Here is a 22719-nt window from a genome sequence, read left to right on the forward strand (position 1 = left end):
ACAGTAGTCCCAGCTCTATGCAGGTCATTCACTAGGTCTCCCCATGTGGTTCTGGGATTTTTGCTTACTGTTCTTGTAATCATTTTCACCCCACAGGGTGAAGTCTTGCGTGGAGATCCATATTGAGGGAGATCATCATTGGTCTTGTAGGTCTTCCATTTTCTTATTATTGCTCCCACAGTTGATTTCCTCACACCAAGATTTTTGCCTATTGCAGATTCAGTCATCCCAGCCTGGTGCAGGGCTACAATTTTGATTCTGGTGTCCTTAGACAACTCTTTGGTCGTCACCATAGTGGAGTTTGGAGTGTGACTGTTTGAGGTTGTGGACAGGTGTCTTTAGAATGATAACAAGTTCAAACAGGTGCCATTACTACAGGTAATGAGTGGAGGACAGAGGAGCTACAGGTCTGTGAGAGCCAGAAATCTTGCATGTTTTTAGGAGATCAAATACTTATTTTCCAACATAATTTGCAAAATAAATCTTGCCAAATTAGACAAGGTGATTTTCTGGATTTTTTTTTCTCATTTGACTCTCATAGTTTCCCCCCACTGTATATAATTAGTGCCTTGCATATGTAGCTTACTGTACATGTATTGACCAAATAAATAAATTAAAAAAAAATTATGTGGGGTCTCTCCCATTTTTGGTGACCAGTAGTGTTGAGCGATACCGTCCGATACTTGAAAGTATCGGTATCGGAAAGTATCGGCCGATACCGTCACAGTATCGGAATCCAATCCGATACCGATACCCGATACCAATACAAGTCAATGGGACTCAAGTATCGGACGGTATCCCTGATGGTTCCCAGGGTCTGAAGGAGAGGAAACTCTCCTTCAGGCCCTGGGAACCATATAAATGTGTAAAAGAAAGAATTAAAATAAAAAATATCGCTATACTCACCTGTCCGACGCAGCCGGGACTTCAGCGAGGGAACCGGCAGCGTTGTTTGTTTAAAAATCGCGCTATTACTTGGTTACGTGAATTCCCGGCTTGTGATTGGTCAGGTCGGCCATGTTGCCGGGACGCGGACCAATCACAGCAAGCCGTGACGAAATTACGTCACGGCTTGCTGTGATTGGTCCGCGTCCCGGCAATATGGCCGCCCTGACCAATCACAAGCCGGGACGTCACGGGAGGCTGGACACGCGCTCATTTTAACGCGTCACGGCTTTGACGAAATTACGTCACGGCTTGTGATTGGTTGCGCCGCGATCAACCAATCACAAGCCGGGAGGCTGGACGCGCTCATTTTGAAATGGGCGCGTGTCCAGCCTCCCGGCTTGTGATTGGTTGACCGCGACGCAACCAATCACAAGCCGTGACGTCACGGGAGGCTGGACACGCGCCCTTTTTAAAATGAGCGCGTTTCCAGCCTCCCGTGACGTCACGGCTTGTGATTGGTTAATGGCGGCCATGTTGCCGGGACGCGGACCAATCACAGCAAGCCGTGACGTATTTTCGTCACGGCTTGCTGTGATTGGTCCGCGGCCCGGCAACATGGCCGCCCTGACCAATCACAATCCGGGACTTCGCGTAACCATGTAAAAGCGGGAATTTTAAACAAACAACGCTGCCGGTTCCTGCGCTGAGGTCCCGGCTGCGTCGGACAGGTGAGTATAGCGATATTTTTTATTTTAATTCTCTATTTTACACATTTTAACATTAATGTTGTTCCGATACCCGATACCCGATACCACAAGAGTATCGGAATCCCGGTATCGGAATTCCGATACAGCAAGTATCGGCCGATACCCGATACTTGCAGCATCGGAATGCTCAACACTAGTGACCAGCAAAGGTAAAGCAGACATTTGTGGGCTTACATTATCAGGCTGGGAATGTATATGGTTTTTGACCCTTATGAGCCTAAAAATTCAAGCTGCAGTTGCCCAAGAAGTTGTGTGTCACATGAGATGAGCTAATTATGGCACTTAGCCTGGTTCTTTCTGATTTTTCTGGTGTATTGGCAATTGGGGTGATGGTTTTTGGGGTTGATGACAGCTGTAAAGTGTCAAAACTCACAGATGGCATCAAGCCCTGGGGTTTGTAGCAGAGAGCTGTCTATCAGATAGCTTCATTACTAACCCAGTAATAAAAAAAGAACCACACACAAAACTTTATTTAACCCCTTCACCCCCGGAGCTTTTTTCGTTTTATCATTTTCGTTTTACGCTTTCCTCTGTCCTAGAGCCATAACTTTTTTATTTTTCCATTATATGGCCATGTGAGGGCTTATTTTTTGCTGGACGAGATGTACTTTTTAACGATATCATTGGTTTTACCATGCCATGTAACAGAAAACGGGAAAAAAATTCCAAGTGTAATGAAATTGCAAAAAAAGTGCAATCTCACACTTGTTTTTTGTTTGGCTTTTTTGCTAGGTTCACCAAATGCTAAAACTAACCTGCCATTATGATTCTCCAGGTTATTACGAGTTCAAAGACACCAAACATGTCTAGGTTCTTTTTTATCTAAGTGGTAAAAAAAAATTCCAAATTTTGCTAAAAAAAAAAAAATGGTGCCATTTTCCAATACCCGTAGCATCTCCAATTTTCGTGATCTGGGGTCGGGTGAGGGCTTATTTTTTGCATGCCGAGCTGGCATTTTTCATGATACCATTGTGGTGCAGCCCCGTTCTTTTGATCGCCCATTATTGCATTTTAATGCAATGTTGCGGCAACCAAAAAAACATAATTTTGGCGTTTTGATTTTTTTCTCGCTACGCCATTTAGCAGTCAGGTTAATCCTTCATTTTTATTAATAGATCGGGCGATTCTGAATGCTGCAATACCAAATATGTGTAGGTTTGATTTTTTTTAAATTGTTTTATTTTGATTGGGGCGAAAGGGGGGTGATTTGAACTTTTATATATTTTTAATTTTTTTAATATTTTTAAACACTTTTTTTTAATTTTGGCATGCTTCAGTAGCACTGGAGCCCACCTCAAAGCGGGGGTTCTGCCAGCTGATGTACTATTCCATCAGCTGGCAGAAAGGGGTTAAATACTCTGGAAACTTTCCATGGTTCACCATTTTATTGAAAAAAAAGTCCCCAAACAGGTCCAAAGTAGTCCACCGAATCAAGCAAAGTCCAGCGAATCCCTCATGCAAAGCTTATGCAGTCTCATTCTGAGGCTCCATAGTCTTTGCTAAAATCCACTTCCAGGTCACGCTGGGCTGTATCAGACCCGACGTCTCTGAAGAGTGGAAATGTTACTGATGTTATTACTTTTCAGAGGCTCCATAGGTTTTGTAAGGAAGATTCCATTGACCTCACTGGATTTTCTCGGGCTTCGTCAGACCTGCGTGGAAACTTTTTTTTTTAAATACAGTTGTTAAAGAGGGAAAGCATCTTTGTTTTATTTCTTTGTGTTTTGTGTATGTCTGTTTCAGGTTTCCATTTACTGGACTATGTCAGACCTGCGTGGAATTTATTTATTTTTTATAAAAGTGTTGAACAAGCGAAAGTTTTGGGGAATGATTATTTAACTAACATTTTATTATTGTCAAAGCACCAGGGTAATTGAGAAAAGAAAAGGTAAAGCACCAGACTTCTAGCATCTAGTGTGATGCGCCACTTCTGGGGTGGCTGAGGGCTTGTATTTTTAGGCTATGAGGGGTGCAATAACCATGGAGCTTCGCAGTTTTATTATATCAGTCCACAGCTGTCTGTTTTACCTTTGCTGGTTTAAAAAAATAGGGATGACATTTTTTCAATTTAACTATTTGTTTGGCTTAGGAGAAAGCTCTACAAACTATCAACTAGCAATTATTATCTTTGCACATCTTTAACCCTTAAAAATCAGTAATTTCTTGAATACATTACATTGCGGTACGTGTCGCATGGATGTCATCTGTGTGTGGTATATGTTTTACATGGACCCATAGACTTTTATAGACCCATTAGATCCGTGTTCCTGGTAAAAATGGATGTGTCACTATGTGGTTAACACTGACTTCCAGTCTATGTGAAAACACGGACATGTAAGAAGCATAATATATTATAATGGATGTGTGTGTACGTGTCTCCTACACGTGTGAAAAAGAACACCACATGTACTGGAAATGTGGATGTGTGAAGGGGCCTAACCTATCTTATTCATAAAAGTCTAGGTCAGTTGCTTCACTTTATAGCCTATTACTTAGGAAAAGTTTTACCCAACAGGATCTCTTTATGAGGTACAAATAAATCTGACATTAATCTGGGACCAAAACTATTTTTATTTGAACATTTTATTTTTCCTATGTAAATTATCTTGCTCGGACTAAAGAAATATTAAAATTATAAAAATAAATTTAACACAATAAAAAAATGCATTAAAAAAGCAATGAAAAAATAAGTTCCCAAAATTGTAAATATAGCAGTGCTTCCATTACCATAAGAAATTAAATACAATATTTCAGTCATCAGTCAAAGTTTATGTAGATTCTACCTATATATACTCGACATCAAAATGTAAAAAAAAGAATATTTGGTCAGTGGGGTCCATTTTAATTTGAGTTGATTACGAGAAATCAATTAGGTGTTGATCATATGTCCTGTATGAGAAATGACAAATACAAAAAAGATTGAGAAACAGACACATTCCAACTCACTGGGCTTATTTCTGCTCCATAACTTCAGGGTACGCTTCCTGGAGAAGGAGGTTAGGGTCCGGCTCTTGGTTTACCACGATCACAGAAAGGATCTTTCAGTTATCCAGTCTCTCAGCTTGAAATCGTTTATAGCAGATGATATTTTCATGTCTGAGAAAATTTACAGCAGAAAGAAATGAAGACTGCACTTGAAACCACACCCTGAACTAGTGTCCCATAAAAGGAGTATTTGGACCAAAACCAAGACAAAGCATTGAAGGGAGTCAACAAGCATAAATCTGGCAGGAGAAATTTAGCACACAGCCTTGTATTTTAATAAATATTAACCTTTCAGTAATTAAGTAACAAAAGAAACAGAGACAATTTTATACAGAATCAGTATGGTAAACAGAGATTTGCATCTAGAACCTGCCGAATTTAGGGTGTTTTGTCATGTTGCTACAATTAATGAAACGATTAACCTATTTCCATTATAAAATCTTCTAAATAGATTCATAAATATAAATCCACCAATGAATACCATGAATCCGTGAATTGAAAAAAAATAAAAAAACAAAAAATTCCTCCCTATAAACCAGGAACCTGAAGTTTTGCTTCATACTGAATATTGTCATTTGACATAAAATGAGATGCCCTTGCCAATGGAAGAGGACATGGATGCTAATAGGTTAACATGCAAGAGGAGATCATAACTGCTTCTAACAGATTTATTTGCTAAAAGGAGGACATAGCTGCTTGGTAAAGTGTTTTATCTGAAACTTGCTGATGCTATATTTGTAATTGAAACATTATCTAAAGAAGGACTTAAGTTCGGAAGGTGCGTTAAAAATGAACATTCTACATCTTTTAGCTGCTTCTTGGATTTCAAAGTCTGAAGGTGTTAAAAGAAGTGACAAAATACAAAATATATGCGCAAGTTTTTTTTACTTTTGCTTGCTTCAGTAGTCTCCATGGGATTAGTAGTCCCTACAATTATGGGATCGCCTGTGCTACTCAGAGCAGAACTTCAGCCCCGCTCTGTGTAGCAGAAATGATCACTTGCTATAAATGCTAGCAATGACAATCACATGGGTCTGCTGCAGTCCCCGGGTTGTCATGCCAACCCTTTGGTGACCTGCATACATGTGACATGGGCGCCGATGGGCGGTATTAGTGATGTGTTTCATGTTAAATGACGCTGTCAGACATTAACAGCAGTATTTAACATGTTAACAGCCACGGGTGGATCGCAATTCCACCTGTGGCTGTTAGGGGCACATCAAAGATGATGAAAAAATAGAAAATATATGCACACAAAGTTGCTTCTAAACTTCTGTGCACTATGTTCATTATTTGTAGATTTCTTTTGCACTTTTTCAGGCAGGTTCCAAGTATGATCCACTTGAAAAAACGTCATGCTAGATGGTGTTGGTGGTGAGCCCCTTGAAAAACACTGTTAAATAAAGGGAACACTTAAAGAACATAATGTAACTCCAAGTCAATCACAGTTCTGTGAAGTCAACCTGTCCAGTTATGAAGCAACACCGATTGTGAATCAATTTCTCCTCCTTTGTGCGAATGGAACAGACAACAAATATAAATGATCGGCAATTAGCAATACAAACCCTTTACAGGTGGACCTGTCTTCCTCAGCTTGGACAAAAGATGCACAATTTAGCAATGGCTGGAATCCGACCACATGCTCTCCTTCTGCTGTAAGTACATTCCTGGTGTTGCATAAAAAATGCTACTCACCCCTACTTCTAGTTAGCTGTGACACAGATAATTTCTGCTATGATCAATATCTCTTTACTTTTTCCCCAGGCTGTATATTTCTATATGTCACTACTGGAGACCAGCATCTTTTTATACCACACTACCTAAGGTCTGTGACACAGGATGCTATGCAAGAGTGCCACTAGACTTCTAAACTGCCAGAGGCATCCTGTCTGATAAAACCTGACTATAATCTATATAATTTCAGTGCTGTGAAGTACTGTATGAAGATTGCAATACAAAGTAAGGAATATATATACACACACACATCACACATAACATAGTTTCATTTTATTGTAAACATTTGCAGTTAATCATTTTTATTTTACATTTTTTATTTTCATTTTTTATCAGCACTTCAGCAATTTTGTATTAATTGGCCTCAAACAACTTGGAAGTAGAATAATTTTAAAAATTCTCGAACACCCAGCCTTGTGTTATTCATATACAGTATCATCCATATATAAAATTTCCTTTAGTCACATACAGTCTCCACCACTTATCAGAGATCAGGATGGATGATAGTGATAGTGAGCTATATTTTCTGACACCATATTAGCATTTGCAAGTGCAACTTTTTTTTTTATCCAAAAGCAAGAGCTTTTGACTGCGTATGTATCAGTAGAAGCCCTCACAATTTAGTGATGATGATCTCTTCTAGTGTTAGATTGACTTAGGCTGCAGCATAATAATGGGTTCGAAAGATTCAGCTGAAGACCACGAGGAACTCAATTGGTGATAATCATGTGTCAATTGTTTTTTTTTCCTTTTGGGTTTATTCAAGTTAGAACTTAAGAGTAAATGATTTGTCCTTAGTGTGAAATAATAATAGCAACTTCTGTTTAGATGAACCTCGAAATTCCAACAGTGGACATCAGACTCATCGCTTCGGTTGGACCCAACTACCCTTATCAATAGTGGTACTATCTTTACAAGTTCTTTAATGACTAAATATACAAGATAAATTATCAAAACCAGATAATAGAGGCAATTGTCTTTGATTCTCCGCATATACTGCATATTACTCATATCGATCATGATGCATAATTTGATTTGTCGCTCCATGAAGGTTAGACTTCTTATAATAGTCAGCAAGGCTGGATGTTAGGGTAGATAAAGGGTGCAATCACTGGTGGTGACCTCTACCTTTCGATGTTCTCCAGTACTTTACTTAATGTAGGCTTTTCGGAAAGGATTATGTGACCTTCCAATAGAGAAAAATATTAATGTCCCATCTGTTGACATTAATAACTGAATATGATGGCCACACATTCACAATAAATGTCATACAGGTCTCAGAAGTGAAGATTGTGCTCATTGCGGTGGGTGGTGTGGACAAGCTATCATCATGCATTGCTATATATTAGTAGCAATAAATAGTGATGAGCGAGTGTGCTTGCTACTTGAGTTCCCAAGCATGCTCGGGTGTTCTCTGAGTATCTTGAGCATTCTCGTAGATTATATTTGTGTCCCCACAGCTGCATGATTTGTGGCTTTAGACAACCTGAACACATGCAGGGATTGCCTGCTTGCTAGGGAATCCCCACATGTATTCAGGCTGTCTAGCAGCTGCAAATCATGCAGCTGTGGGAACTCAAACATAATCTACGAGCATGCTCAAGATACTCAGAGAACACCCGAGCATGCTCGGAATGCTCGAGTAACGAGCGCACTCGCTCATTATTACTAATGATGGAAGGAAGATCACAGTCACGTGGTCACAATTTTTCCAGGAATGGATCCTCCACCATTTTATATCATCAATTAGCGTCCACCAACTTTGATTTGACCTCGTTAGTCATTATGACGAAGCACAGCACATATTTTATGGCTCATGGGAGTGTTGGTTAAGCCAAATACAGGGGTAATGTTCACCTCAGTGTCAGGAGGAGCCTGAAAAGTAAATTTCTGCAACAGTCCAGTAAAAAAGAGGAACAGCTCGGCTTTAGCCAGGATTTCGCCTGTGCATCGTCTTTTACCTAATAGACAAAAAAAATAAATAAATAAAATGATATTTCTGGTCTCACACTGTTTAGGAGTGAAGCAGTCTAGATTTTTTTCTCAACCAGTTTTCCAATAATTAGATAAGAGACATTTGGAGATGTAATTTGAGGTGTATAAAAGAAAATAAATATACACATATATAAATTGTTAAAAATCAGTGAAGTATTAAAAATTTTAGAAGACGTGTAGCAGTGAAAACTCATTTTAAAAAAGTCAATAAATAGTAGAATAATTCATGAGATTATATACCATTAAAAAGCAGTCAGTATACTTGCTATAAGATGTGAAACATAGTTATCAACATAATGACAGTATATTTCCTTATCCATTACTCACAATGCCTGCACTCCCACATGTGTTTCGCAGACTGCTTTCTCAAGTGGAACCTTTACATGTCTGCTTAAGTGTTTGATATTTCCTGGACTTTAACATTTATATACTGTATATGTATGAAAAATTGTTTATCATTAATAAATAAGCAATTTATTTTAATATTGTAGTGTGTTAGTTTTGTAGGATTTTCCACTAATGCAACACTTTCTGTATCATCACAAAGATTTTCTAGATCTCTGCTTGCGTAGAAATCGATCATGATCGTGTGATGAACACGCAGTTACAAGGCTCTTTACGGTAACAGGTATTTGGTCTCTATTGAATTTTTGTCAAGCTGAGATGTTGTAAAACAAGAATAATTTATCTAAAATGTGGGATGAACAATTGTAAAATGAGTCTACCTAGTGCCGTGTACTGACTGGCTGCTTACTTTTTCCTCATCCCTGCAGTCCTCTCCATTCCTTTGTGCCTTCACAGAAAAAAAGCTTGAAATCAAGAGGAATGCGAGATGCAGAAAGTAGAGATGAGAATGAGCCAAGTCTGGGCAGAAGTCGGTTTTAGGCCTTTACCATACTAGTTTGAAGGATATTGTCTGGGGTCAATATTTATTCATGGAGTGCGGTGGGTTCAGTAATAGATTTGATCCTTATTAGTTTATTAGTAGATCTTTATTAGTTTAGGCAGTCTGATATTGGCTTTGTATAAGACTAGTGAGTCCGCAGCAATTATTTACAAGGTGCGGTCAACTATAGGATCTGTATTAGTTTAGTTGATCTGGGGTCTGTGTTCACTCAGAGGGTCTGGGGGTCTGAATTTTTTCAGCTTGGTCTAGAATCAGTATTAGTTTAGAAGAACTGGTATGGGTTTGGTAATAGTTTAGGAGGTCTGGTAAAAGGATCTGTATTAGTTTGGATGGTCTGTTCAGAGAGCCTGATCTTGGGTCTATCAGACTGGTCTGATAGGACTGGAGGATAACTATAGATCACTGGGGCTCCAACACATGCGACTCCAGCACTCTCCAAACCAGCTTCTATGTAGATACTTATCTTGACTGAAGTAGAGATGCCATACTCAATTTCCACTCCATTTATAATTTGTGGGACTGATGGAAACAGTGGATTATTGTACATTAATTTCTCGAACAGGGAAGTGGAATTTGCGAGTACACATGTCTGCTCCATGTCAGACGAATTTGTTTACAGAGTCTCACGCCTTGTTTTTGGTATTGCTGGGATCCCCTTGATTGCTACCCTAGAGATCTGTGAGATACCCCTACCCCTTCCTACTTTTAAAGGTCTGGTGTCTGTATGTGTTAATATTGTTTGGTCTTGGGTCATTAAATATTAGTTTAGGGAGCTTGGTCTGAAGTGTGGATTACTTTAAGGGTCTGGTCTGTACTGGTTAGGCAGCATGTCTGCTGTATTTGGTTTAAGGTGTGATTATAGCATATTGTCTGATTTTAGCTTTTGCGTGCATGATTTTGCTACATCTGTACAGTGTCATGATCCAGGTCGAGGTTTGCTTTCTGGTTTTCCTTCCCTGGCCTGGTTATGGTGGGGTTATCCTTTGCTGCCTCTCTTTGGTTCGTGGGTTGCTATTTATTGCTGCCACTCCTGGTAGCATGTGTCAGTGATAGTTCCAGTCCCTGGCTTGAGCAGCTGACCTACATATACCTTTATGATTCTTCTGCCTCTGATTACCTGTACCTGTGCCTGACCCATTCCCTGTCCCTGACTTAGTGTGTGTTTGGTGGTTTCCTACAGTGTATGACTCACCTTGTATTTTGAACCCTGCCTCCTGCTTTACATCTCTGAAACTACATTTCCTGTCTGGCTTTGACTCTCTGGCTCATACCCCGACTACGTCTTTTGTCTCATGTTTTGGATCCCGTGCTCCAGTCAGGTTCTGATTTCTGTCTTGTTTTTCACCTTGCTCAATGCAGTGACCTCTGGTACTTTGTCTTCCTGTTTGTTGCTGACAGGCCTGTCTGACTACTCTGCTGCCTCCTGGTGGCTCTCCTTGCTTTGCACTTTGGTGCTACACTGTGAGTGCTACCTTTTTCCCCTTACCTGTGCCCCCTGGTGGAGGTTGCATGCAACTGCCTTTCAGTTGCATTACGTACAACATATTTTATTATGTCCAAAACAATGACATTATGTTCCAACCACTAACTGGGGAATCAACTTGTCATCTCCTTATCCAAGAATAACATCCCAAAAGTCTAGAACCAGCAATGATCAAGGAATATAGGCCCACATACTATAGTACCTGCAGAAAATGGCAAAAATGCTTCATTTTTCACAAAGTGTCCTTGAGAATTGAGAAAATGTTCTGGATAAAATTCATCTGGTTTTTCAAAGTAATTTTTATCTTTCAGTACAGAACCCAATAGTGGAACAACATGGGTGCCCTAAAAATACAGAGAAGTGGGGAAAAAAGTATAGGCTTGAGAATAATGTTATAGTCATGGCCACTCACTCTGAGAGGGAGCAACCATACACAGTCAGTATTTATGAGCGTGGAATTTACTTATACTCTACTATTTCAAAAATCAGCATTCGCCAAAATGCAAATTTTTGGTAAATTTGCTGGTGCTCAAATTCAGCGAAATAGCCATAAAAAGGTGTAAAAAAATCAAATAGAAAACCTTTATATTCACCATCCCATTCAACTCTCTGGCTACTCTGCTCATAATAGGCAATCGTCTGGTCCTCATTGCATTTTCTTGTCACTACCTCAAGCATTAAAATTCCTGGGCCTCTCATGCTGGGCCAGGACAGCACTGGGTAAGGTCATGGCACATGTCATGACCTTTTGTGCACTTGCGTGGAATCCTCCAGGGTCTAGTTTGAAATGAAGTTACGGATTAGAGTGAGGAGGCCTCGGGATTCAGTGCTTGTGATGATGATAAAAACATTTGGCGAGACCTAATGGGTGGCGGGGAGAAACTAGAGAGGTTTTATAAGTATTTATTCTTTTCATCCAATTCTTATGCACTGAGATCTGGAGATACTCTAGAGCAGGGGTGTCAAACTGCATTGCTCGAGGGACGCAAACAGGTCATGTTTTCAGGATTTCCTTGTATTGCACAGGTGATAATTTAACCACCTGCACAGATAATGATTCCAGCACCTTGTGCAATGCTAAGGAAATCTTGAAAACACGCATGGTTTGAGGCCCTCGAGGAATGCAGTGGGACACCCCTGCTCTAGAGCATAGAGGCTGTAAATTCATGGAAAAGTTCTAAAGTTTGTTCAAGGGGTCTTCTTAAATATGATGTTCAGGAGTGATCCATTCCTCAGCTTCCCCTGGAGACCGTGAGATTCTGATATCTGACAGGTCAGCCAGCAACTTGTATGTGTCACTGGCCTGAACTATTCATTCTCCAGTGATGTTTGCATAGTCAGGTTTGCCTCTGCAGCATCACAGAAGCTCGTCGGCACTGAAGCTGGCCAGATCCAACAATGCAATCAACTTCCGAAAAGTGTTTGAATGCTGTGTAGCAAAGACCTTACAAGCGCTTGCTTGTTAGATAGGAAGTAGGCCTCTTCTCATAGGCTAGCTATCCAATTATGAGATCTAAGTACCTACGATGAGCTTCTGGTGCATTTTTTGATTATGCAGATTTTCTGCAACATTAGACTTCTTGTGTCTTTTTTTTTACATGCATTATTTTCTATTGTATTTTTTTTTCTTTTTGGTGCTTCAGGTTTCAAATGAAACTACTTTGTTAAAGAAACTTCTCATTTGCTGCATTGCCTATTTTGATAAAACTACATTAACACAGACAGGTGCATATTACAAGGGCTTCATTTTGTTTCTTGTAGGTTTTGTATGCTTTATGACCAACGTGAACATGTGTTTATGTGCTGCATGTATACCAACTTAAACCATACTCAATTTTTGTACCAAACACAATTTGTAGAAACATAGCTTAAAGGGACACTGTCACCTGAATTTGGAGGGAACAATCTTTAGACCCAGGGGCGGGGTTTTCGGGTGTTTCATTCACCCTTTCCTTACCCGCCGGCTGCATGCTGGCTGCAATATTGGATTGAAGTTCATTCTCTGTCCTCCGTAGTACATGCCTGCACAAGGCAATATAGTTCATTCTCTGTCCTCCGTAGTACATGCCTGCACAAGGCAATATTGCCTTGCGCAGGCGTGTGCTCCGGAGGACAGAGAATGAACTTCAATCCAATATTGCAGCCAGCATGCAGCCGGCGGGTAAGGAAAGGGTGCATCAAACACCCGAAAACCCCGCCCCTAGGTCTAAAGATTGTTCCCTCCAAATTCAGGTGACAGTGTCCCTTTAACCTATTTAACAATGAATTTTACAAAAAAGAACACACCAGAAACACCTGTATTTTTCTAAAATCCAAGTAAGGGTGGGAGGGGGGATACAAATCCCAAAGTCCAGGTTTAATATTTGATATCAGCTATCTATGATGTAGTGTTTGGTTGTCTTGCCCTTATCATGTCAACCTATCTTTTTATTTCATTTTGTACTTATCTTTGCTCTACGAGTGAGAACTTAATAATCTTTGGAATATTGTTATTGTATGTAGCATCTATCATCCCAGAATTTATGTATTTGCTTTAGGCCATATAGGGATTTGCTCTGGTAGGCAGGGGCAGGGCCGCAGTGATGAGGCAACACACAGGCTTCAAGTCCAAACTTCAGTGGTTTATTAACACTGTAAACAATATGAGGCAGAAAGTAAGAAAAAACACAAACATGCTCCAGCTTGGAGAACCACTGGTCTTAGACTCACCCTTGTACGGGACGGGCTTAGCTAAGCAAATGCCTGGTCAGCGGCGTCCGCCAGGTGCCATTCCCAGGGTTGCTAGGAGTCTTGTCGCAAAACTTTGCAGCATGTGTATTCCACCAGAAAAAGAAAAGCTAATTCAAGCTAACTCCAGCCTAGTTCCTCACACTGTGCACACGGACCATATGCCAAACGACCACCTCCATTACTTAGACCATAACCACATCCACAGGTGAGGCACCTATCACATGGGCTGATCACGTAAGGTCCTCAACCTTAGGGAAAATCCAGGCCAAATCTTATCCTGCTGGGAGAAATATATCTTCTGTCCAGCACTACACCTTTCACTGCACCCTAGGCATTATAGCTCCAATTTTTTTTGTAAGATTCTATTTAACAAGGCGGAATGTATGGATCAAAAATATTTCAGTTCTTCAGAACGGAGAATATTTTTAATTAGAGGAATGTTGGAAAGTTGTGAGTATTTACAAGCACTTCACAACTTTGCTAACTTAAGATGGACCTTCATAGTAAAACTTTTTTCATACTTGCTGCTCATTAGTAGTGTTGAGCGATACCTTCCGATATTTGAAAGTATCGGTATCGGATTGTATCGGCCGATATCCGAAAAATATCAGATATCGCCGATACCGATACCCGATATCAATACAAGTCAATGGGACACAAATATCGGAAGTGATCCTGGATGGTTCCCAGGGTCTGAAGGAGAGGAAACCCTCCTTCAGGCTCTGGGATCCATTCTCATGTGTAAAATAAAGAATAAAAATAAAAAATAGGGATATACTCACCCTCTGACGCGCCCTGGTTGTAACCGCTGCAACCGGCAGCCTCCGTTCCTAAGAATGAGCGAGTGAAGGACCTTCGATGACGTTGCGGCTTGTGATTGGTCGCGTGAGCGGTCACGTGAGCGGTTACGTGACCAATCACAAGACCGCGACGTCATCGCAGGTCCTTCACTCGCTCATTCTTAGGAACGGAGGCTGCCGGTTGCAGCGGTTACAACCAGGGCGCGTCAGAGGGTGAGTATATCCCTATTTTTTATTTTTATTCTTTATTTTACACGTGAATATGCATTCCGATCCCGATTCCTGATATCGCAAAAATATCGGAACTCGGTATCGGAATTCAGATACCGCTTATATCGGCCGATACCCGATACTTGCGGTATCCGAACGCTCAACACTACTCATTAGTGCTATGAATCCATCCACCATTACTTTTTCATAAGTTTTGTTAAAAAGGTTTTCCTCTTTCAAGAAACATTGCCCCAAATGATAAAATCTCAAGCACAGCAAGCACCTACCCTACTGCTGCCAGCTCTCCGCCGGTGTTTCAGAGGTAGCTCTCCATCACTGAATCAGACTTTGTGTATTGGCTGCAGTGGAGATGTCACAACTACAGTGCACATCACCTGTGCAGCCAATCACTGAGCCCAGCAGCTCATGTCATCTACATGTAATCCACCGACAAACCTGGCAGCAATTTATTTTTTCTTCAGTCCCCCCATTTTAAATTACGTATTGCATTGTTTGTATTGAATTTTTTTCAATTTGTCCTCCAGAGTGAGAAACACTCATAGTAGATGCTTCTAAAACAGATAATTCCTTCAAGAATTTTAAAATTACAAAATGTCTCTTACTTTTGGAAGGAAAAAGCCTCTGAACACAATGCCTTGAGTTGTAGCAAGTGGCGAAACTGCAGGTACAATATTTCCAAACCTCTGTATTTCATGTATGACGGCATCTGTGTAGGGCATTTGCTTGTGATCTTCAATCTGGGGTTGGCGTTGTCCAATTACATTCTCAATTTCCCTTTGGACATTTTCTTAAAAACAAAAAATATTGTAAATTCAGTAATGAGAAAATGAGATCTCAGATATTTCTTTGACCTATCATTTGATAATACATTTGCAAAATCAAGGACCCTTATAGTGCCTCGATGAGTGTCTAAATGTTCCTTACTTTGGATGTCTGGATATTTCATCATCAGCAAGAGGCCCCATCTTAAAACTGTAGATGTCGTCTCCAGCCCAGCGACAATCAGATTGGACACAAGTGTGATTAAATTTTCATTGTGAAAGTACCGGCGTGATTCAGGATTCTTCTGGAACATTAACAAAGATATTGGTGAATAAAAGTTATCTCTTCTACTACACAGATTATATAGTGCATAGCCGCCAACATTTCTTGGGACATTTATCTCCCACCTCCATTCCCAATCTAGGCCCTTCTAGAAAGGAATCAACCATGCCGGTAACACTCCCGGACCTCCCTAGAACACAAACTTTTGGGCAAGTTTACATAAAACCTGTCCCTTTTTGACCCAGGAGTCCCCAAAAAAATCTGACAGCATTTTATATAGCACCATTTTACAGGAATACCCCCATAATATGGTTTCTGATAAAACAAGGCACAAATTGTTTTCTATTAAAATCTAACAGCAAAAAAATACCTGTAAAATTAGAGGAATATGGAGAAACCATACAATAGAGAAGCAGTCCTCAACCTCTTTCCTTGAAAAACACATTCAGCACAGAGAGGGTCACCAGCCACATCTAGAGCCCTCCGCCTAATAATGACAACCATCCATGACTGTACACCTCCTTCCCCTAAAATAGTAACACCTGGAGGCCCTATTGGTAAAATAGCAGGATTGTGCTCAATAACCTACAGACAGTGTCAAGTTGATGCCGTTATACTGATTAAAATGATACATTGGTTGTTGAAATACGTCATGGTTTTCATGTGGTGCTCTAATTAGATATTCATGCTGATGGCTTATGATAGGTCACTGATCCCTCACTGACCTGCCCCCTATTTTACATACAGAATATAATATATATATATATTTTTTTAAGTCACATTCAATAGGCATGCGCCGGTGCCTGCACTGTAGCATGATCGCATGTATAATGTCCATGTAACTATTTTATTTGGTGATATACATGTATTCAGAAAAAATAATCTCTCTCAAAATGGTGCCGAATGCTCCTGCGCAGTAGCATCTATTGGCTATCCTATAGATGCTACTGTGTAGGTGCCTCCAGCATCATCTTGGTGGAGGCAATTTTTTTCCATCTAGCATGATGGCACTGGCAGCTCTTGCACAGTAGCATCTATCAGACAGCCAATAGATGCTACTGCGCATATGCGGCCGGCACAATTTTGAGAGATATTTTTTTTCTGAATACATGTATATCACCAAATAAAATAGAAACATGGACATTATACATGATATCATGCTACAGCGTAGGCACCGCCGCCGGCGCCTGCCTGCTGAATGTGACTTTTTTTTTCAAAACATATTATGTTTAGTATGTAAAATAGGGGGTAGGTCACTGAGTAGTCAGTTACCAGTGATAAGCCATCAGGGTGAATATATAAGCAGAGAACGACATAAAGACCCCCCACAGCCCCGCCCAAGGCCCTGCCCATGGGCCGCCTCGGAGCACGAGAATCTCGTTAACTGAAAACTGAAAATAAAAATTAAACAACAACCACAAGATGGATTTCATCAACCAAGGCATCATTTTAATCAGTATAACGGCACTGACCTGACACTGTCTGTAGGTTACAGTGCACAGTCCAGCTGAAATGTTCCCTTCAAGTATGTGAGCTGGGGATGGGATGAAATTGCCTGTCGGCAATTACAGGATCCCTTTAATTTATTGCTCTGCCACCTAAGCTTGCATATGCACATCCGTATCTGAAGTTGCGGCCATGGCTACTCACAAAAGTCTACATCTAGAGACCCACTCTTCATAGAATACTAGACCTGGTGATAGTTCAGACAGTCACAAGTAACCAGGGCCAAACTAGTCATGTGGCAAATGCCAGAAAGGCCTGTCGAGCTGCCTTGTCTGCTATGCTGTCAACAGAATCGGCATCTTTAAGAACCTGATACAGTTAACAATTGTGACAAGGCATGGAGCCATAGGCTCTGTCACTTACCCCGGCAGGCCGTAGGCTTCCTTTATGTATGTGGCCACCTGACTATAAAGGGTACTGTTGGGGGCCATCATAACTAAATAGGGGGCTGTTGGGGGGACCATCACACTATATGAGGGCAGTTTTGGGACCATCATGCTATATAGGTGCTGTAAGGTGGACCCTCATAGTATGTGGGTGGCTCTGAAGTAGACCATCATCTATATATATAATTGTCTAAGGGTTTTTCCGCCTGTCTTTCTGTCTGTCTGTCTTTCTGTCTGTCTGTCTGTCCTGGAAATCCCGCGTCTCTGATTGGTCGAGGCCGCCAGGCCTTGACCAATCAGAGACAGGCACAGTATCAATGTAGATGTCATAATGGTTGCCATGGCGAAGATGATGTCATAAAGGTTGCCTCGACCAATCAGCGACGGGCACAGTCTGCCGCGAATTCTGGAATCATCATTGTCCATATACTACGGGGACATGCATATTCTAGAATACCCGATGCATTAGAATAGGGCCACAGTCTAGTACTATATAAGGAGCTGTGAGGTGGACCACCATACTATATAGGGTGCTGTTGAGGGAATCATCATACTATATATGGGGCTGTGAGGTGAACAAACACACTATATAGGGGCTGTGAAATGGACCATAATATTATATGGGGGCTGCTGGGGGGACTATCATATTATATAGGCACTGTGAGGGTATATCATCATATTTCTCCACCAAAGACAAATCTATCGAGATCCTATATCACCAGAAAAAACAAAAAGCAAAACACACGGATCCCTAAAATATAACTTTTAATACTCAAGGTTTAAAACGTATTCCAAAATTCCTTAATAGGGTTAAAGCATTGTCACAATGTACAGAGTAGATGCTGTTACTGTTCATCAGCTTATACCACATGTCGTGCACGATAACCATGTACTCATCTGTGCTATGATGTAAGGGGTCTCTGTCACACTGATGGCCTATCCTATCCTATCTTGATGGCCAGCATTCCCTGATGAACCCCCGCTATTCCTACGGGGGGGAAACGCATCGGATATAATCTGGGATGTCGTTCTTATGGTGGCTTACCGATGACTCAGTGTGACAACGACCCCTTACGTCATAGCACAGATGAGTATATGGCTATCGTGCATGACATGTGGTATAAGCTGATGAACAGTATCAGCATCAACTGTGTACTTTGTGACAATGCTTTAACCCTATTAAGGGGAATATATGATTTATGAGGTGTCCCTTGATGGTGGTCCTTGGTACTATTATGTTTGAGGGTGGCCTTCTATTTATTGTATGTTTTTGGAGTCTGACCAGTGGCCCAATATGGATAGCCAACTCCGTTTTGTACCATTAGATATTATTGACCAGCCATAGTAGATTCTATATAAACAGATTTTTTGGTATTTGCTGGTCATTTTGGATGAGAAAAAGCGATATGGAATGCGGAGTGTTTGCTTCCTTTTAGAAATATTGCAGAACAAATGAGACAAGTATACAATCTTAGTCTGGAGTCACACTTGACGTAAGACAATACGCCACGTATTATACGTCCGTACTACGGCCGTAATACGGAGAAATGTTCCCAAAATATTGATCCGTAGTCAGGGTGTGTCAGCGTATTTTGCGCATGGCATCCTCCATATGTAATCCGTATGGCATCCGTACTGCGAGATTTTCGCGCAGGCTTGCAAAACCGACATCTAAGGGATTTATGTGCTCAAATGTTAGGGAAAACATATATACAGTATATATATATATATATATATATATGTCATTGAGACACATATATATATATTCTGTATTTAGATTTCATTCAGCGTTATATCTGTGAACAGCCGGTAATTCAATTGCCGGCTTTTCATTTCTCCTGCACAAACCCGACAGGATATGAGACATGATTACATACAGTAAACCATCTCATATCCCCTTTTTTTTTGCATATTCCAGACTACTAATGTTAGTAGTGTGTATGTGCAAAATTTCAGCGCTGTAGCTGCTGAAATAAAGGGTTAAATGGCGGAAAAAATTGGCTTGGGCTCCCGAGCAATTTTCTCCGCCAGAGTGGTAAAGCCAGTGACTGAGGGCAGATATTAATAGCCAGGAGAGGGTCCATGGTTATTGGCCCCCCCCCCGTGGCTAAAAACATCTGCCCCCAGCCACCCCAGAAAAGGCACATCTGGAAGATGCGCCTATTCTGGCACTTGGCCACTCTCTTCCCACTCCCTGTAGCGGTGGGATATGGGGTAATGAAGGGTTAATGCCACCTTGCTATTGTAAGGTGACATTAAGCCAGATTAATAATGGAGAGGCGTCAATTATGACACCTATCCATTATTAATCCAATTGTTGGAAAGGGTTAAAAAACACACACACACACACATGATTAAAAAGGATTTTAATGAAATAAACACAGCGGTTGTTGTAATAATTTATTGTTCTCGCAATCCATTTCCAGGCCCTCGCTTGGCAAAATAATAAACGCACAAGATACATACCCTCAGATGTCCTATCACGTCCAACGAGGTAATCCATCTGAAGGGGTTAACTAATATTACAGGCACGAGCTGCGATGAACCACTCGCTCGTTCCTGTAATCCCCGGATGCTGAAAGGAAAGCTGGATCTGTACTTACATTGAGTCGCGGTGAGGCGCCCTCTGGTGGATGTTCTCATGAACTGCAGCCTGGGAACTTTTTCCCACGCTCCAGGTCATATGAGGACATCCACCAGGGGGCGCATCACCGCGACTGAAGGAAATGTAGGTCAATGACCTACATTTCATTCATTCGCCGGGGGATTACAAGCAGGAGCACACCGCTGCATTAGCAGGGCTCCTGCCTGTAATATTAGTTAACCCCTTCAGATGGATTACATCGTGGGACGTGATCTGACATCAGAAGGTATGTATATTGTGCGTTTATTATTTTGCCAAGCGAGGGTTTGCAAATGGATTGCGAGAACAATAAATTATTACAACAACCGCTGTGTTTATTTCATTAAAATCCTTTTTAATCATGCGTGTGTGTGTTTTTTAACCCTTTCCTACAATTGGATTAATAATGGATAGGTGTCATAATTGACGCCTCTCCATTATTAATCTGGCTTAATGTCACCTTACAATAGCAAGGTGGCATTAACCCTTCATTAGCCCATATCCCACCGCTACAGGGAGTGGGAAGAGAGTGGCCAAGTGCCAGAATAGGCGCATCTTCCAGATGTGCCTTTTCTGGGGTGGCTGGGGGCAGATGTTTTTAGCCACGGGGGGGCCAATAACCATGGACCCTCTTCTGGCTATTAATATCTGCCCTCAGTCACTGGCTTTACCACTCTGGTGGAGAAAATTGCGCGGGAGCCCACGCCAATTTTTTCCGCCATTTAACCCTTTATTTTAGCAGCTACAGTGCACAAATTTTGCACATACACACTACTAACATTAGTAGTGTGGAATATGCAAAAAAAATGGGGATATGAGATGGTTTACTGTATGTAAACCATGTCTCATATCATGTCGGGTTTGTGAAGGAGAAGGAAAAAGCCGGCAATTGAATTACCGACTTTTCACTAACACCGCTGCGTATTTCTCGCAAGTCACACTGCTGGTCCATGTGGAATCCGTATTTTTCTCGCCCCCATAGACTTTCATTGGCGTATTATTTGCGCAATACGCTGACAAATGCAGCATGCTGCGATTTTGTACGGCCGTAGAAAGCCGTATAATACTGAACCGTAATATACGGCTAATAGGAGCAGCCCCATTGAGAATAATTGTGCCGTATGTAATGCGAGTTTTACGGACGTAGTTTCTGCGCTCTTACGTCCGTAAAACTCGCATGTGTGACCCCGGCCTTACACTGTATTTGCCTACAGATCGATGCGGAAATTTTTCTATGAACGGGATATTATTTCCCATTTTTCCCATTTGGGAGTAGATCAGAGTGTTTATTATAAGGGTAAATACCCTCTTTATCCATTATTTCATTTTTTTCCTTTTTTTTTACTATTTTTCTTTGTATGTTTTCTTGTGTGTTTTTTTCACATGGGCAATGGGTGTACTGGGACATATTTTTATTCTTCATAGGGATTTATAGGGACAGGAGGGCGAGTCGCTGGGGAGTGGGGACGCCTACCACTGAAACTTAGGGTGCCAACCACCACTGTTAGGCAGGGGTCATCCTAGTATATTTATATATGGTAACAGGACATGTCATTGATATTTATATTATTCCCTAAGGTATTTATATATTTACATTTTTGTTACTTGTCTCCAATTTTGGAATACATTTTAAACTTTGAGTATTAAAAGTTATATTTTAGGGATCCTTGTGTTTTTCTTTTTGTTTTTTTTCTGCTACAGTATATTATCATAACATATAAGGGGATGTGAGGTGGACCACTATACTATATAGGGGGATGTGAGGTGGACCACCATACTATATAGGGTGTTGTTGGGGGATCATCATATTATATAAGGGTGTGTGGGATGGACCACCATACTTTAAAGGAAGCTGTGAAGGGACCATAAAACTATATAAGGGTCTGTTGGGGGGACTATCATACAATAAAGTGGGTTTTGGGGGCCATCATACTGTACTTGGTCTAAGGGGATCTTCATAGTGTGGAGGAACTATCATACTGTGTGTGGTGGCTGTGGATGGACCATCATTCTGTGTAGGGTGGTTATGGTGGATATTATACTGTGTGGCATGGCTGCGATAGACATTTTACTATGTGGAGGTCTATGGGATACATTATCCTTTGTTTCTTGGGCTGTGGTGTCTATCATACTGTGTGGGGTAGTTTTCGTGGATATATCGAGGAGCTTTGATGGACATCATAATGTGTGTGGGTCTGTGGTGCACCTCATACTGTATACTAGGGATGCATTCAATACCATACTGTATGGGGGGGCTGCACTGACAATCATACTGTGTGGGGTGCTGTGGGGCATCAAACTTTATGTAAGGTTTGTGGGGCAATTATACTGTGTGGGGTGATCATACGGTGGGGGGGGCATAATACTCTACGGGGAAAGTATTATTTGTGGGTGAAAACGCTTAGGGGCTTTAGTAGAGGCAAAATTCCTGTGTTAGTGCTGCAATAAATATCCTTCTCCATTTTTTAAAAAGTTGGGAGATACGCCCTTTTTTGACTGTGATGTGATAAGATTTTTTCTATGGGCGCCTGTTATTTCTATGTACACCCCTGCTCAGGAGCAACATTACAATAAAGAGGCATTGAGGGTCATTATTATAAGGAGGCTCAGAGGAATTAGTATAAGGCATCACAAGTTGTG

General features: G+C 41.0%; 2 protein-coding genes across 3 annotated transcripts in view; both read right to left on the reverse strand.

Moving 5' to 3' along the window:
• LOC143808692 (cytochrome P450 2K1-like) overlaps window positions 1-4816 on the reverse strand; it is a 97764-nt gene extending 92948 nt beyond the window's left edge. Inside the window, exon 1 of the mRNA XM_077291610.1 lies at window positions 4602-4816. The gene's annotated coding sequence lies outside the window, so the exon portion shown is untranslated. The remainder of the gene's footprint in view (window positions 1-4601) is intronic.
• Window positions 4817-6636: 1820 nt separating this feature from the next.
• The window catches only part of LOC143808689 (cytochrome P450 2K4-like), a 110464-nt gene continuing 94381 nt past the window's right edge, over window positions 6637-22719 (reverse strand). The window contains exons 7-10 of one of the 2 annotated variants that reach the window (XM_077291606.1): window positions 15445-15586; window positions 15123-15307; window positions 10962-11103; window positions 6637-8335 (exon numbers count right to left, since the gene is read on the reverse strand). In XM_077291606.1, the coding sequence (XP_077147721.1) occupies window positions 8151-8335; window positions 10962-11103; window positions 15123-15307; window positions 15445-15586 (654 nt within the window). In that variant the 3' untranslated portion in view covers window positions 6637-8150. The remainder of the gene's footprint in view (window positions 8336-10961; window positions 11104-15122; window positions 15308-15444; window positions 15587-22719) is intronic. The other variant, XM_077291607.1, reaches the window with a different exon arrangement.

The sequence above is a fragment of the Ranitomeya variabilis genome, chromosome 2, assembly GCF_051348905.1.
Source record: "Ranitomeya variabilis isolate aRanVar5 chromosome 2, aRanVar5.hap1, whole genome shotgun sequence".
Lineage (NCBI taxonomy): Eukaryota > Metazoa > Chordata > Amphibia > Anura > Dendrobatidae > Ranitomeya > Ranitomeya variabilis.